The sequence below is a fragment of the Pollicipes pollicipes genome, unplaced genomic scaffold (assembly GCF_011947565.3).
Source record: "Pollicipes pollicipes isolate AB1234 unplaced genomic scaffold, Ppol_2.1 Scaffold_3447;HRSCAF=4054_pilon_pilon_pilon, whole genome shotgun sequence".
Classification (NCBI taxonomy): Eukaryota; Metazoa; Arthropoda; class Thecostraca; order Pollicipedomorpha; family Pollicipedidae; genus Pollicipes; species Pollicipes pollicipes.
This window is the reverse complement of record NW_023596297.1, coordinates 43,829,249-43,844,991: the sequence shown is the minus strand read 5'-3', so window position 1 is coordinate 43,844,991 and position 15,743 is coordinate 43,829,249. Positions and strand designations below refer to the sequence as shown.

The following is a 15,743-nucleotide window of genomic DNA, read 5'->3' as shown; positions in this document are numbered from 1 at the left end:
ATGGCAGGGGCGGATCCAGATGAGAGCCAATGGAGTAATAGCCCCCTTGGGCCCCGGATTGGCCCTCGGCCAAGAGGGACCCATAGCGGGCCGAACAGGCGCAGTCTTTTCACACAGAACGAACAATATTGGACGCATTTGGGCTTCCAGGCGACCACTAACAGCTGCGAGCGGAATAAGCAGGCCACGAGTAGATTTTTTCGCTAGTTGGAAGGGTGGTGATTGGGAGGTTTAAGACTGCTTAGTATTGGTTTGTACCTGCTAAGACTGGCTAGAATAACGTAGCTAATCGTCAGTTTTTTAAGTCGTAGCGTTAGAACGCCGCTCATCAATTATTGTAATTCCTGCATACCTGAGCTAGTATACAGAGGTAAACGGAGGACGCTGGACGGACACATGTCAAGAATTCATCCGGGGCCTCCTGCTGCTGAGAGGAACAGCGGCTTTGGGGTAAGAGGCCAGGCATCGCTGGTGTGAGCCTCTCACATTGCCTGTTGAGGTAAGAGGCCGAGCATCGCTGGCGTGGACCTCTCACATTGCCTTTGGGTAAGAGGCTGAGATCGCTGGCAGCGTGCCGTGAACCTCTCACGTTGCCTGTTGCGCCTCAGAGTTAGCGTACTAATCGGTGGGCACGTGTGAGATAAAACCATTTTGAATATGATTATATTGCATAAATGAAGGTGTTGCGGGTGTTCAACAATGTTGTCTGCACCTGCTGACACCAACATTGCACGGGTTTTGCCGTAAAGAGTTTGGATCATGCAAGGAAGTACGAGTTCTGCACTCGTAACAGTTATGCAAAGATGGTGGAGGTCACCAACGCCTCCAGGTGATTGAACCATGACGTCACAAAACCAAAAGTGATGTCTCCAGGTTCCTGTAAATCTATTTTATCCGTAAACGTAGGGTTGCAAGGATGCAGTTATTTCAAAATACGTCAGGGTGAGAGAGGGAGGGGAGGAGGGTGCAGAAGAAAGACGACTGAGCCAACCTCCGCAATACACCTGAATCCGTTTTCCCCCAGATTTGGCGCCCCTTTCTTTTCACAATTGGGAACAGTGGGTGTAGTATCTGAAACTTAGTTGTTGGGGGCTAAGCCCCAAATTTATGAATAATGAAACATAATGGATACAAATGCTAGCCAAAAATCAGAACCTTCATCACTGGTTAGAAAGGCACAATCCCTCTCCCCTCTGCGGAAAAGGAAACTAAACGCCTCTAGGCTGGTTATATTAACTATGTTTTTATCTGACGATTTTTTTTAGTCTGGTCTCAACCATCATTCAGTGTTTGATGGCAGTAAATGATACTTTAGTGCAAATGAACTCCAGAAACGGAAATGTTTGGTGGCTATGCCGCATTTCATCTAATTGTCTTTGTTGTGGTTTATCGCAGTTAGAGTTGTGTTGCAATGATTTCCGAAAGAATTGACGCCAGGTGACAATTAATATGGTTCCCAATTTTGCCGGTGACAGAAAAGACATTTTTTATCCTTGGTCAGCCTGATCGTTAAGGAGCCTTCCACGTTGCACTTTATTTCTTTGCATTTGCTCGGGAGCCTTGCGCTGTTGCTGGGCCCTTCCTGCTAGCGTGCCGGGACACTCTTCGTCAATCAGGGAACTTCCATGCATGATTTCCATTCACCCGAAACGTACTATACCTTAGAGCCGGGGACCTCATATGTTGACATGTCAGGATATTCTGGCTGCTTAGGGGCTTTTCACGCTGGTCACGCATTGGTCTAGGGCCCTTCCAATTCTCTGCCACTTGCTTAGGGCCCTACTCTCTTGTCTGGGGCTCACCTGTTAACCTACTTGGGCTCACTCGGTCGTTCGGGGCCGTCCAAATTGGGTCTTGAATATTTTCTATTTAAATGGAGGGCCCTATGTAGTTTGTCAGGCTCCTATCTGTTAGCCTGCTCGGTTGCAATGGATTGTTCGAAGGCCCCGCAAATTTGGTTCTGGTATTTGAATGTAGGGCCCTATGCCCCTGTCGGAGCCCTCTGATGGGCTGCTTGGTACATCCGATCTTTCGGGGCCCCCACACTGGGTTTTTGAGTACTTCTTATTGAATGGAAGGCCCTGCGCTCTTGTCGAGGCCCCATTTCATAACCTGCTCGGGCAAACTCAATCGTTCGGGGGCCCTCTTCATTGGATCTTGGGAAATTTCTTTTCGAATGGGGGCCCCACACTCTTGTCGGGGGCGCTGACTGTTAACCTGCTCGCGCACACTCGGTTGTTCGGAAGCCCTGTACATTGGGTCTTGTGTGCTTCCTATTTGAATGGAGGGCCCCTACTTCTCTTGCCTGGGGTCCTATCTGTTAATCTGCTTCAGCCCACTCGATCGTTTAGGGGCCCTCTATTTATGTCGTAGATATTTCTTATCTGAATGGAGTGCGCTATGCTCTTGTCGGGGACCCCATCTGTTACCTTGCTAGAACGCACTCGAGTGTTCGGGACCCTCCACACAGTGCCTTGGATACTTTCTATTTTAAATGAGAGTCCTATGCACTTGTCAGGGGCCATCTGTTCATCTCCTCGGGTACACTAGATTGTTCGAGGGCCCTGCACATTGGGTTTTGCTATTTGAATGAAGGGCCTTACGCCCCTGTCAGGAGCCATCTGGTATCCTGCACGGGTACACTATCTTCCGGGGGCCTCCACACTGGGTCTTGGGTACTCCTTATTTGCATGGAGGGCCCTGCACTCTTGTCGGGGCCCCTTTTGGTAGCCTGCTCTGGCACACTTCATCGTTCGGGGGTCATCTACAATGGGTATTGAGTACTTCTTTTATTAGTGGAGGGTCTCACGCTCTTGTCAGGAGCCTCCCATCTATTAACCTGTTCGGGCAGGGTAACCTCTCATTCCTGGGCCCTCCATACTGCATTTTGGATACTTCTTATTTGAATGGATGACCTTATGTTGCTGTCGGGGCACCATCTATCAAACTGCTCGCGCCAATGGCGGATCCAGAAGAGAAAGGACGCCGAACTGAGCTCCCCTTGTGCCCATTGGGAACTCATATGCTCTGAAAGGGCCCACGACCAGGCGAACGGACGCAGCCTTCAAACAAAATACACGACAAATTTGGACGTCTTTGGGCCTCCGGCCAACCGAGAACAGTCAGCGAAAGTGAGGCCCGCGAGCAGACAAACTCATTACGCTGTCCAGAGGCATTACGCCTTTTCCCAAGCCCTATATATCCACTTGCCGGGTCACTCTGATAGCTAACGAGCCTCCCACGTTATCCGTGATCCATTGGCATTGTTTCCTAAGGCCCTACGCTGCTGTTGGGGCACTATCTGCTCGCATACCCGGGCGCTCTTGATCCATCAGGGACCATCCACGTATCATTCATTTGCCCGAAAGGCTCCGTACGCTTTTGTTGGGCCCCCATGCGCCGGGGTGCACTCAGTTAGTCAGGGGCCCTTTATATTAGTCTGGTTCTTTCCACTTGCTCGGAGGGCCTTGTGCTGTTGTTGGGGCCAATATAAGATAAGGCACTCAGCCACTCGATGCTCAGGATCCCTCTACATTAATATCGGGCTCTTTCCCTTTGATCTCGTTTGCGAAGTACCCTTCACTCCAATCGTGGCCCCTTCCGTTAGCCTTCCCGAATACTCTTGATCGCACAGGGCACTCACGCACACTGGTCTCGGGTGCACACGCGCTGGGCGCAAAATGGCCCTGATGCCGACGCGCCCTTAAAACCCAAATCACCACCGGGTGCACACGCGCACACCGGCCCCCTTGCTCAAAGGGCCGGTGCTCCGGCTCGAGTCCTATATGACAGCCTGCCGGGGCACTCCAGATCGTTCAGCAGCCTATGACGTTGGTCTTGAGTTTTTCTCGCTTGCTTTGAGGACCCCATGCTTGTTGACGGAAGCCTCTTCGTTGGCCTGCGGGCACGATGATCGCTCAGGTTTCGTCGCTGTTAGCCTTGGCCTTACAGCTGCAGTCAGATATGCGCCAATGTATTTTTACGCGCATTGTCGGACATCATCTAGCGTGTCGCCGGCTTCGTAGGTGATATTGCGGTTGGTTATTGAGCTTGTTACATCTATAATGCATGCACATCGCATTCTTATCCATTTCATATAAAACATTTTTACGCTAGGACATTTTGTACTCCTGCATAACAAAGCTAAAACTTTTCATTAGTGATCAGCTATCAGCTGATCATATTGACTAGCTGCTTAGGCATAAATGTGCCTGGAATCAAGTTCGTGGTTTGATTTTAGGTGGCATTTAGCAATCAGCTTTAGCTTATTTTGCCAACTTTTTACGAAAAATGCTTGGCTTCAAAATGACAGGATTCTCTATGATCTGCAGAAAAACGATTAGTTCTAGGCACGTGTATGCGATGCGCTCGTAGTTCTCCAGGGATGCGCGCGGTAAGGGGACTTCCGTATAAAAACAAGGTATTTAGAGTCTTAATATTTGTTGGCCCGACTTTGATGATTTCGTTTTGAGGGGGGGGGAGAGGGGGCTAAACTCCATGGGGGCTTTGCAACGTTGGGTGGCTCGCCCTTGACGAAATCCTGGATCCGCTTCGGAACATGGGACATCTGACCTTCTTATCCGTTATCTCACCTCATCCTCTATCCTCGCGACACCCTGTTCGTCCGGGGTAGGCTGCATGCGTCAGCCACGAGTAGGCCGCGAGGCCCTCTGGGAAGGCGGACTCCGACCGGGTACTCAGCCGCGTGCCGCTGACGACGCTCCGGATCAAGTGTCCTGCTGGAGAAGCCGATAGACCGCCAGACGTAGCTTCACCGGGTCGCGGAGTGGTGTATGGAATGTGGTGTAATTCAATAGACTGGCGTTGTAAGGGTGTGCCATGTTCCGACGGTCCCAGTGGACATGTGCAGAAGTGGACGGCCCACCAGAGAAAAAGCGGGGCTGCAGCCAGGTGCAGCTGATGAGTGACGTCAAGCAAACCAATGCATCAAAGAAAACAAACAAATTTATTTTCACTATATACACCTACAACAGAGCTGAGCACACGGATTGTCGAACAGGTACAAACCCCACGGAAGAGCGCACCAACATGTCATCAGGGAAGGCGAGACCAATGAGCACGCGTTCAACCGGCACCGTAGAACATGCAGCGCTTGGTCGAGATGAAAACCCGAGACACAACCGCGCGGCGGGACCAGCCAAGACCGGCGGCGGCCAAAGCGTCGCGTCCGCCATACACCTCAAGCTGACAACATCGAGCCAGGTCGCCCGACCAGACAATCGTCTCTCTTTGGAAAATCAATCAGAACGCTACAACCGTCGCTTCCACCAGGTTCACGAGTCAGAATTGACACCGAGCAAACGAATTTAATAATACACATCTGGACCTGCTTATTGGGCAAGGACGATTGCCGGAAGAGACTAGCAATATCAATTGCCAGCCTCGTGTAACATACACAAATTAAGGCAGGTCTTGCCTTTACACAAACGAGTAGACGTCCAGTTGCGTGAGAACGGCCTCCAAAACAGGCATTGGAGCAGCAAGCGATTCTTCATACGGAGTCCATAAAATAACACGTTTAATGCTAAGGTTACTAACTGGGAACTTCTCTGCGATGCCCCAGCCGCACCACTCGGGATCGCAGCTGGCAATATGAGAGATTCCATCCGTTAAAATATATACTGAGCCCAGTCGAATGAGTACTCCACTACTACAATGCCCATCTAGCAGGTTGTTAATACTTCAAACAAGCCTGGCCTAGGTTTCAAACCCGGCGCTCATTACAAGCATTCCCCGCTGAAACGTAGCACACATACCCAGCAACACCCAACACCACGAGGAACATGTCCAGACGCGATTGGACGCCCAGACTGGGGGCAGTCTGAAGCTGCCTGCCCGGCTCACTCCATCAGGAGCCGGTGGCAGGACCAGCCGGTCCGCCCCTGAGCTCACTCCATCTGGAGCCGGTGGCCGGCCCGGCCCGCCCCTGAAATCACTCCATCTGAAGCTGGCTGCCGGCCCAGCCCGCCCCTGAGCTCACCCCATCTGGAGCTGGCGGCCGGCCCAGCCCGCCCTTGAGCTCACTCCATCTGGAGCTGGAGCCGGTGGCCGGCCCGGCCAGCCCCTGAAATCACTCCATCTGAAGCTGGCGGCCGGCCCAGCCCGACCCTGAGCTCACTCCATCTGGAGCTGGCGGCCGGCCCGGCCCGGCCCTGAGCTCACTCCATCTGGAGCTGGCGGCCGGCCCAGCTCGCCCCTGAGCTCACTCCATCTGGAGCTGGCAGCCGGCCCAGCCCGCCCTTGAGCTCACTCCATCTGGAGCTGGCAGCCGGCCCAGCCCGCCCCTGAGCTCACTCCATCTGGAGCTGGAGCCGGTGGCCGGCCCAGCCCGCCCCTGAGCTCACTCCATCTGGAGCCGGCGGCTGGCGCGGGACGCAGGTCGACCGCGGGCCCGTCCGGTTGGCTCCGGCTCGCTCGGCGTCGCCAGTTCTGGCGTCAACGACATGTTGCACACCGTCTTTATAGTGCCGGACGAGACTGCTTCTGCAACGACAGGAATTACTGGGTCAGATCACAGGATGCATCGTAATGTCAGGATTCATATAAAAAAGTGGCTGCGCCAGCTCTCAATAAGCTATGCCTAACAAACTGGCACTTATATAACCAACAAATGATTAACGTCAGTGCAGGGTACTAGGCTCCGTCTGACATACACTGGACTATGTCTGATCACGGGAGGCTTTGTTCAACAATGGCAATAGGTCACATCTGAGCAAACGGTTCAAAAGCGGTACTGAGTGCGCTCGCAACCGGCCCTATTAAAAAGCTAGTCAAGTAACAATATATACTATCCAGCGAGGCAACCAGGACCACAAATCAGCAAGTGAGATCACTACGACCATTACTCGGGGCGGCAGTGAGATCACGACCGTCACTCGGGGCGGCAGTGAGATCACTACGACCGTCACTCGGGGCGGCAGTGAGATCATTACGACCGTCACTCGGGGCGGCAGTGAGATCATTACGACCGTTACTCGGGGCGGCAGTGAGATCACTACGACCGTTACTCGGGGCGGCAGTGATATCACGACCGTCACTCGGGGCGGCAGTGAGATCACTACGACCGTCACTCGGGGCGGCAGTGAGATCACTACGACCGTCACTCGGGGCGGCAGTGAGATCACTGCAACCGTCACTCGGGGCGGCAGTGATATCACGGCCGTCACTCGGGGCGGCAGTGAGATCACTACGACCGTCACTCGGGGCGGCAGTGAGATCACTACGACTGTCACTCGGGGCGGCAGTGATATCACGACCGTTACTCGGGGCGGCAGTGAGATCACTACTACCGTTACTCGGGGCGGCAGTGAGATCACTACGACCGTCACTCGGGGCGGCGTCACTCGAGCTATCAGAACACACTCTGTGAGGTGTGTCCTGATAACTCTGTCTGTGAGACTCGTGATGCGAAGTTTTGGTGGTAGCATTTCTATCCATAGTTTTCACAAACGTTTCAAGGAGCCTAGTCCGGCGATGTTCACTCTGAAGATCATTCGAACCCTACGCAAATGGTGATGGGTTTGTTGGCCAAAGGCCATGCAGTCGGGTTTCTGAATACCATGAGAAGTCGTGACTTTCTCTTTCTGCACCGTAATAACCTATCACAATGGATTGCTGCCTTCTTCTTTCGGAATTCTTTGATGCCGTTTCAAAACGAGTGAGCACGAGCATATTCCGGTCCGAATTCGTAAGCGTACATAACCTTATAATGTGCATCACACATTTGACTACCTGCTGAAGCCTTAGCGTGATGATCTGTGGAGGGACACCTGTGACTCGAGGACAATCCTCTGTTGGCGTTGAACAAAACATCAACTCATGACAGCTCCTTAGCTCAGCTCGAACGTGGGGCGACAGTGGGACGCCCAGCGGAACGGGGACCCACTAGGGATCCACCACGCGCTCTCAACCGCAAACGCGGCGACACCAGGTGACACGCTGAGCGGTGACCGACCCCGGACGAAGGTCATGGTGCCGGGTGTGAGCAGGTTCTCGGGCGTGCCGGCCGGCAGCAGGGTCGGGGGCACGCTGGCCGCGTCCAGCAGCGCGCCGTCCGGCAACGACAGGCAAGTGCGGTCGTCGTACAGGATCGGGACTGGGGTCTGCGGCGCGGGCACGGGTCAGGCGATCAGGCGGACAGACGGACAGGAGGAGGACAGGCGGACGGCCGGGGTGCCGGTCGACGGAGGACAGACGCGCGACGGCCGCGCCGCCAATGACGCAACCCGTCACAGCAGTGGCCATGCATGCTGTACGGTATGCAGGACATTGACAGTGACCCATGGATTTGAATCAAACCAGAGCTCAGACATGTGCACAAGCAGTGCAGCAATATGAAATGAATATGGATCGAATATGAACTTAGTGGAAATGGTTCAGCTGGGATTGACAAGATAGCACACTGGCCGCGGACGCGTACGCCAATGCATAGCGTTAGTTACAACATTCGACAGGACTGCAAGAATCGGGAGCAAAGATCACCCATGGAGTTTCGTAATCAAGGATTGCCTGGATTGCTACAGCTCGGAGGCTGTGCACTCTATGTAAACAGCCGAACGCGAACGAAACAGACCGCAGGAAGGTGACGGGCACGTGCGCCGCTGCTGGAGGCGATCCAAGCACGCGGCAAGACGCACCTGTTCTGCGGCGTTGGCGGCGGACGCGCCGCCGCCGGCAGTGACGGCGCGCACCACCGGCACCAGCTGGTAGGCCACCACCTGGTGGTGCGGGTGTCGGGGCGCCAGCAGCCGCTGCGGCCGAGGCGTGGCGGCCGGCGCGGCGGCCAGCCAGGAGCCGCGCAGCGCCGCCTCCAGCCGGCTGCCGGCCGGACCGTCGCCGTCGCCGTCGCCGGCCGGGCGGCCGCCCGTGTGGCGTACGTAGATCTCCTGGCTGGAGCCGTCGCCGGACCGGATCAGGATGCGCTTGACGCCGAGCTGGCGCAGCTGGCTGTGCTGCGCTGGCGACAGACGGCTGACGGGCGGCGGTGGCGGTGGCGGCGGTGGTGGCGGCGGCGTCGGCGTCGGCGTCGGCGTCGGCGTCGGGGCAGCTCGCTTTACCTCAGCCTGAGCGCGCTGCACCTCAGCTAGCCGCCGCTTCAACACACTCTTGCCACGGCTGCCGTCCACCGTCTGCTCGAACAGCCGGTGCCGCTCGAGCGCCGTCACGCGGCAGATGTCGTCGAGCGACGGCGGCCGCGAGAGGGCGCGTGGCGTGCCGGCCGGCGTCGGCGGTCCGCTCCGTCCGGTGCGCGGCGCTGGCGAGAAGGCCGCGCTGGATCAGCGGTCACCAGACGCATGATATGGCCGCTACGATCAGCGGCGCAAATAGAATCGCTTGCATTTGGCTGCAGAACCATGCTTCTACATGATGCAAGCAATCGTCCAGGTTGTGACAAGCTGTCGAAGAAGAAAAATTCACCGTGCAGAAAGTGCACGCTACAAAAGATGATCGACGCACAAAGTACGGCAAGATACTGCTATGGACGTTTCCTTGCACATCTGCAGTGACAATTGTTGTCAGCACGCCCAGCCGGCCCGGAGGCACATCATGCCGTCCCAGCCGTGTCGCGGCGCGGCCTCGGCCGCGCGGTGGAACGCGACCTATCGCCGTGGGCGCTGACCGCCGTCCCGCGGCGGGCCGTACGGGACGCGTGATAGGTGCGTGTATGCAAGCTGACTTATGAGTGGTAGTTCACCCGAACTTAATGGTATGTCGTGTCTGCCTGGGATAGCAGGGGCAGGACGCCGCTGGACTCGGTTCAACACAGATCGCCGCGTCGCTACACGTCTCTCTCTGACCGAGCTGAGCCGAACCGCTGGACGAAGACATCACAGCAATGATACACCGCAAACTAATAACGACTCTCAAATTAAGTACACGATTTTTAGGGCAGTGTTCAGGAAAGGTAAAACCATTCGTTTAGGTAATTTCAATTAAAAGTTAACGTAGTGAAATTGCATAGGAAAATTTCGTCCCATCCACAAACTTTACCGTCGGTACGGGACTGCCGCAGCGTGAATCTAAGCCGGGCAACAATCAATACCGTTTTCCAGCCGACGACACAGTACACGAACAAGGAACCGGAACGGAGAACGGGCATCCATCACGTGCGCGGAGATAGCGTTACTGCAAGACACGGTGCCAAAGGGAACCGTCAGTCCCAACGGATGTGTCCGCAGGCGCTCACAGGATCGCAGTCAGGGGCCACGCGCCCCGGAGCCGGCCGTCCGACGGCGGGGCTCCGGCGCTCGCAACAAGCCTCACTCACTGGCGCCTGCGGAGCGCGGCGCTGCCAGACCGGCCGGCCTCCGCAGCAGTGGTGTCGTGGGAATGAGCGAATGCCGGGACCGCTGCATGTCTGAAACAGGCCAGCACCACCCGTCACCGTCCGGTGGCGCGCGCACCTCTCAGGATCAACAGGCACGGATCATGGGTCATGGGATCAACAGACATGGGTTGTGGGATCAACAGGCACGGGTCGTGGGACCAACGGGCACGGGTCGTGGGATCAACAGGTACGGGTCGTGACATCAACAGGCACGGGTCGTCAGATCAACAGGCACGGGTCGTCAGATCAACAGGCACGGGTCGTCAGATCAACAGGCACGGGTCGTCAGATCAACAGGCACGGGTCGTCAGATCAACAGGCACGGGTCGTCAGATCAACAGGCACGGGTCGTCAGATCAACAGGCACGGGTCGTCAGATCAACAGGCACGGGTCGTCAGATCAACAGGCACGGGTCGTCAGATCAACAGGCACGGGTCGTCAGATCAACAGGCACGGGTCGTCAGATCAACAGGCACGGGTCGTCAGATCAACAGGCACGGGTCGTCAGATCAACAGGCACGGGTCGTCAGATCAACAGGCACGGGTCGTCAGATCAACAGGCACGGGTCGTCAGATCAACAGGCACGGGTCGTCAGATCAACAGGCACGGGTCACGGATCGTAAGACCAACAGGCACGGCCTACGCACTGTTATGGGCTAGTCATCTGCTGCGATCATACAGGACCCCTCCGGCAACACCCACGCTATTTGTCCGCGTTTCGCAAGGCGCTGGCTTTCGACGCTGTCAACGCAGCAGCCCCCGCAAGAGCACAACCAAGCGGAGCGTTCAGGCACTGGCTAGCGCTGGCTGACTGGCACGGAGGAGGCCTTCGTGCCAGACCAAAATAAAATTATTTTCCCCATATGGTTGCGATCGCCATGTTCCACTACGGTGACTTCTTGTGGTCAACTATTGAGTGGAGTCTCTGTCGGTCATTCCATGTACATCACAACCTTACGTGGATTCAAGTTTCGGGATGCGGTCAATCCGTTCCACCAACATCAAACCTAACGAACCCGTCTTCAAGCCTTTAGGCCAGAATAGTTTGAAATAAAGCGCAGCCTTTACTTGGCCTCTACGACATTGTTCCGCAATGCAGAATACATCAGCACATGAAAACCTGTATCATGGTTGCCACCACAGCACACCAGCCTAGCCGATCTGAAGCGGCGCACCATGACAACGGGCAGTGCCTGTGACGCGCTATCACGACAGCGGCGCAGCGGCGCAGCGGCACCGGCAGGAGCGGCCCCGACGGGGACATACCGGGCTCCACCGGGATCGGGTCGACGTGCGCGCCCGTGTAGGCGAAGAGCGGCCGCCGGCAGGCGCCGCTCGTCTCCTTGCCCACCAGGCCGACGCTCTGCAGGATGTTGGCGATATCGTAGAGCCGGCGGACCTTCGCCTTGTGCTGGCCGTCCGGCGACAGGCCGTCCTGGCCCAGCAGCACCCGCGCCAGCACGTCCTGACTCAGCCACGGCTGGAGACGACCGACCAACAGTGAGGCACTAGGCGGGACGGCGGCCCATAACACTATCCCACCAGCGGTGCCACCTGGCTGGTGATAGGGAACGCGCCAGCGTCCTGTGATAACCATCGACCGACGGACGATGCCCTCAACACAAGACCAAGGGAAGCGGCCGAGCAAGAAGTATATTACTGCGGTGTCCTGATATTAAGCAGCGGCACAGACACCGCGAGTCGTGCTGCCACAGGCCAGCGAGCCCCGCTCGGGGAACACCCCTGGCTTCCCACCAGTACCCGGCGGTGGCTGACCAGAGGCCGCCACAGGTCAGCGAGCCCCGCTCGGGGAGCACTCCTGGCTTCCCACCAGCGACTGGCGGTGGATGGCCAGAGGCCACCACAGGCCACCGAGCCCCGCTCGGGGAGCACCCCTGGCTTCCCACCAGTCACACCGGGCAGCGGCTGACCAGACTAACCCGGTCGCTGACGAGCAGCAGCATGACGAACTTCTGAGTAAGCACGCCGAGCGTGCGGTCGCCGCGGTCGCGGGGCGTCAGCCGCTCGGCGTCGGCGGCCAGCGGCGTGCGCGGCGTACCCGGCGTCAGGCCGGGACTGGTCGCGCCCGTCAGCACCGGCTCGGACGCATTGCGACGCAGCGCCGGCGACTGCAGGCCGTCCGACACCTGCAGCGCCGCCCGCAGGTGCTGCGGCAGCTCCAGGTGCAGCGCCAGCCCCTTCAGCCGACCCAGCGTCTCCAACAGGTCGCGCCTACCGATCCACGCGTACCGGTTCTTTTCCAGCTGCGGCAGAGGCGTTGTCGATTGGCGTCATGAATCAGGGTCGAGGGCGATGCAGATTCGGGTTCATCTGTGTGTTACAGGGTTTGTACACATGCCTCAGTTGTTAGGATGAACCTTGAGTTTGTATTTAGTTCCCCATAAAGTCCATTTAACATCAGTTGGGCAGAGCGCCGAGAATGCGCCGCAGAGATGATTACCCACGTTTTCACTGCGTACAACAGAACCTTACTGACATCTTGAAATGACCTGCAAACCTAAAAGCTTCCAAAAATTGCTGGAGCCAAGGGATGGATCTTGACGTACAGACGTCCCACGAAGGAAGGAAGCCCCAGTAATGTATAGTGATGAGCCCGGGGAGCGCAAAATTAACTCCCATATTCAGGTGTCCGAATATCTCTCGCCACCAAACATGAGGACATCTTTTTAAAAACACAGCCTTTCATCTCGTATTAAACGTCATTTGGTGAGTTTTGGGGGGCTTAAGCCACCATGGGAAGGTAGCACGACGAGCACATGGGCCAACACATTTCCAGGGATACGCATCTCCGCACATGCGGTTATATAACATTACCCGGACGCGCGAAAAAAGCGATTACCCCAGGGAGGAGTTGAGAAGGTCCCGGGACTCGTAACACATGTCTTACCTTAATCGAGAAATGCAGACTTTCTAGAACATTTACTATGTCATATATTCTTCTTCGCTCAGTGCCCAAAAGAAGGGCCGTCTCGTCTAAGGGGAGGAACATGTCCTTTCCGACGTCCAACGGGTATATTTCCAGAAACCTGGAGAAGGATAGCTTATGAACATGGAAACATGACAGGAGCCACCCATGCTGTACCCAACTGGCCTAAATCCAGTTGCGATTTGCAGAGGGTTTGACGTCAAATCATAAGGGACATATAAAGCTTTAAGACAATTTTAAGACTTCACTGAAATACTTACATCGTATATGACCGTGATAAACAACACAAAAACATGCTGAATAACAAGTTACTGCGAACTTTTTTTTAAACTACGAAAATTAACTACGAAAATTCAGAGTGCAACGTTCTTTGTTGCACACTCCAACAAGGAAAAACTGTTTTTACCTACAGTTAACATGATTATTCATAAGGAGTCCATTTACCTAGCACACAGCACCGATAGGGACTTCTCTTTTCTCGGCTTCGACACAGAGGCCGGAGCTGGTGGAGGGGGCGCCGGCAGTGGACTGTCGGCGCCAGAAAGTGGCAGCACGTCGCTCGCGTGCTTCTTCCACCGCAGCTTCGGCGTAGCCAGCGCCTTCTTCAGCTTGGCGGAGTCCCCAGGCCTAGATAAGGACACGGGCGTGTCGAACACGCTGCGGTACTGCTGCACGGGCGTGGTCAGCAAGCCGCCGGGGGCGCCGTGCGGCCACGCGCTCCCCTCACTGCACGGCGTCCGCGGCGGCTGTCGACCGTCGCAGGTCGGCGGCAGCGGTGAGGCCGGCCGCCGGGTCGGGCCAGCTGCCGCCGCCGGCACGTTTTCCCTGTCCGCTGGTGGCGACGGCTCGCCACCCGCCGCGCCGCCGGTGAACAGCGACTTGCGTGAGCCGCCGCCGGCCTGCTGCGAAGCAGCAATAGTGGTGAGCAGCTTCAGGTTGGTCATGGGCGTGGGCGGCGTGTCGCTGGGGCGCGGCTCGGCGGCGCGCCGCTCGCCCGGCCGCCGGCCCTCGCCCGACCAGTCGGGCGTGGCGCACACGTTAGTCAGCTGGCCCAGCGGCCGGCGAGGCGGCTGCGGTGGCGTCTGTGGCACGCCGTGGGCCGCCTGGCCTGTAAACACCGACCAAATGTACATACAGCTACCCTGTCAGGTGATGCAAACACCCACCAGATGTACATCCAGCTACCCTGTCAGATTATACAAACACTGACCTGATGTACATTCAGCTACTCTGTCAGGTGATAGGCACAGGCATAGTGAGTGGCATGCAACAAGCTGGTCACAGTAACCAGTTCTCAAATCCTTATGACTGGCACATTATGCAGCAGCAACAAGTGGTATATGAGTGAACTCAGGCATTTTAGATCAAATATGAACAAAGCTGGTCTCAAAAACCAATTTGATCACCTTATTAATATTTACATGAGGAAAGCCCTAAAATACATGAAGATATGAGAGCTGGTGTATGCACACCACATCCGGTTATCTTTAATGATTTCACCTGTAAGAGCTACAACCATCACATGTCCATTTCACAATCCAGAACCTAGTGACCATTGGTAACAGACTCTGGTCAGCTAAATTAAGCTAAGACACTTACCTAATAAGGACATGGACACACTGAGTAGTGTATCCATCTTTCCACACAAGTATGTGTTGAATCAGGATGTCAGTCTGTGGGCTAAAATAGGCATACAGTAAGCACACCATATGGTGACTTTCCTTGACAAGTCAATGGTGCCTTAGCTGTCTTGATTATCATGACAATCCATTTGCTCCATATGCAAAATACACACATGGCTTTGGCACTGACTAAAGCAATAATGACCATGATTATAAATTACAGCCCAGTTAAGTGACTTGTTTTAGCAGGATCACATTAATGCAGCAGTGCTATCCCTGGAATGGCCAGCCAAGTCAGAGCCAAGGGAGCTAGTGACCCCCCCCCCCTTCCCCAACTGAATCCTCTATTTTAGTTTGATACATGGTTCCTGACAAGAGGTTTTAAAAATCAGTGTAATGAGTTCTTGTTGATCCTCCTCCTCTTCAGAAAATTCTGCCCGTGCCACTGACACCCAGGTACTGAGACTTCCAGGCATTTGGTCGGCGTTCGTGCCATGACTCGAACTGCACAAGCTTGAGTTACCGGGTACGACCAGTATCTATGTGAAACAAGCTACATTCCCTTCGAGTATACAAATAGTTAATGTTGAATTAAAACAGAGCTGCCGTTTTCTTCACACTTTTACCCACACACAAATCAGAAACAACCAATATATGAAAATAAACTCACCGTCCTACAGATTTCGCGCGTCCACACGACCAGACCAAACCCAAAGGCTCCGCAGTCTTCGTATTTGGCGGGGACGCCGGTTTTTTAAACCCAGAGGCAATTATCATAACTTGTGCAAGTACCTTAACTTTTAAATTGAAATATCACAGAATGC

The 15,743-nt window shown here is 55.3% G+C and overlaps 1 protein-coding gene and 1 long non-coding RNA gene across 2 annotated transcripts; both read right to left on the bottom strand.

The window, feature by feature from the left end:
- Positions 1–6,154: 6,154 nt before the first annotated feature.
- On the bottom strand, positions 6,155–12,370 carry LOC119092704 (transcription factor E2F8-like). Its single transcript, XM_037215674.1, has 4 exons — positions 12,291–12,370; positions 11,617–11,830; positions 10,289–10,378; positions 6,155–6,504 (listed from the first exon to the last, which is right to left on the bottom strand). The coding sequence occupies exons 1-4, from the start codon at positions 12,312–12,314 to the stop codon at positions 6,362–6,364; spliced, it is 471 nt and encodes a 156-aa protein (XP_037071569.1). The 5' UTR covers positions 12,315–12,370; the 3' UTR covers positions 6,155–6,361.
- A 1,957-nt stretch (positions 12,371–14,327) lies between these two features.
- Positions 14,328–15,629, bottom strand: LOC119091335 (uncharacterized). The gene is made up of 3 exons (XR_005093404.1): positions 15,590–15,629; positions 14,897–14,977; positions 14,328–14,405 (listed from the first exon to the last, which is right to left on the bottom strand). It is a non-coding gene; the product is annotated as an uncharacterized LOC119091335 (long non-coding RNA).
- Between the last annotated feature and the right edge of the window lie 114 nt (positions 15,630–15,743).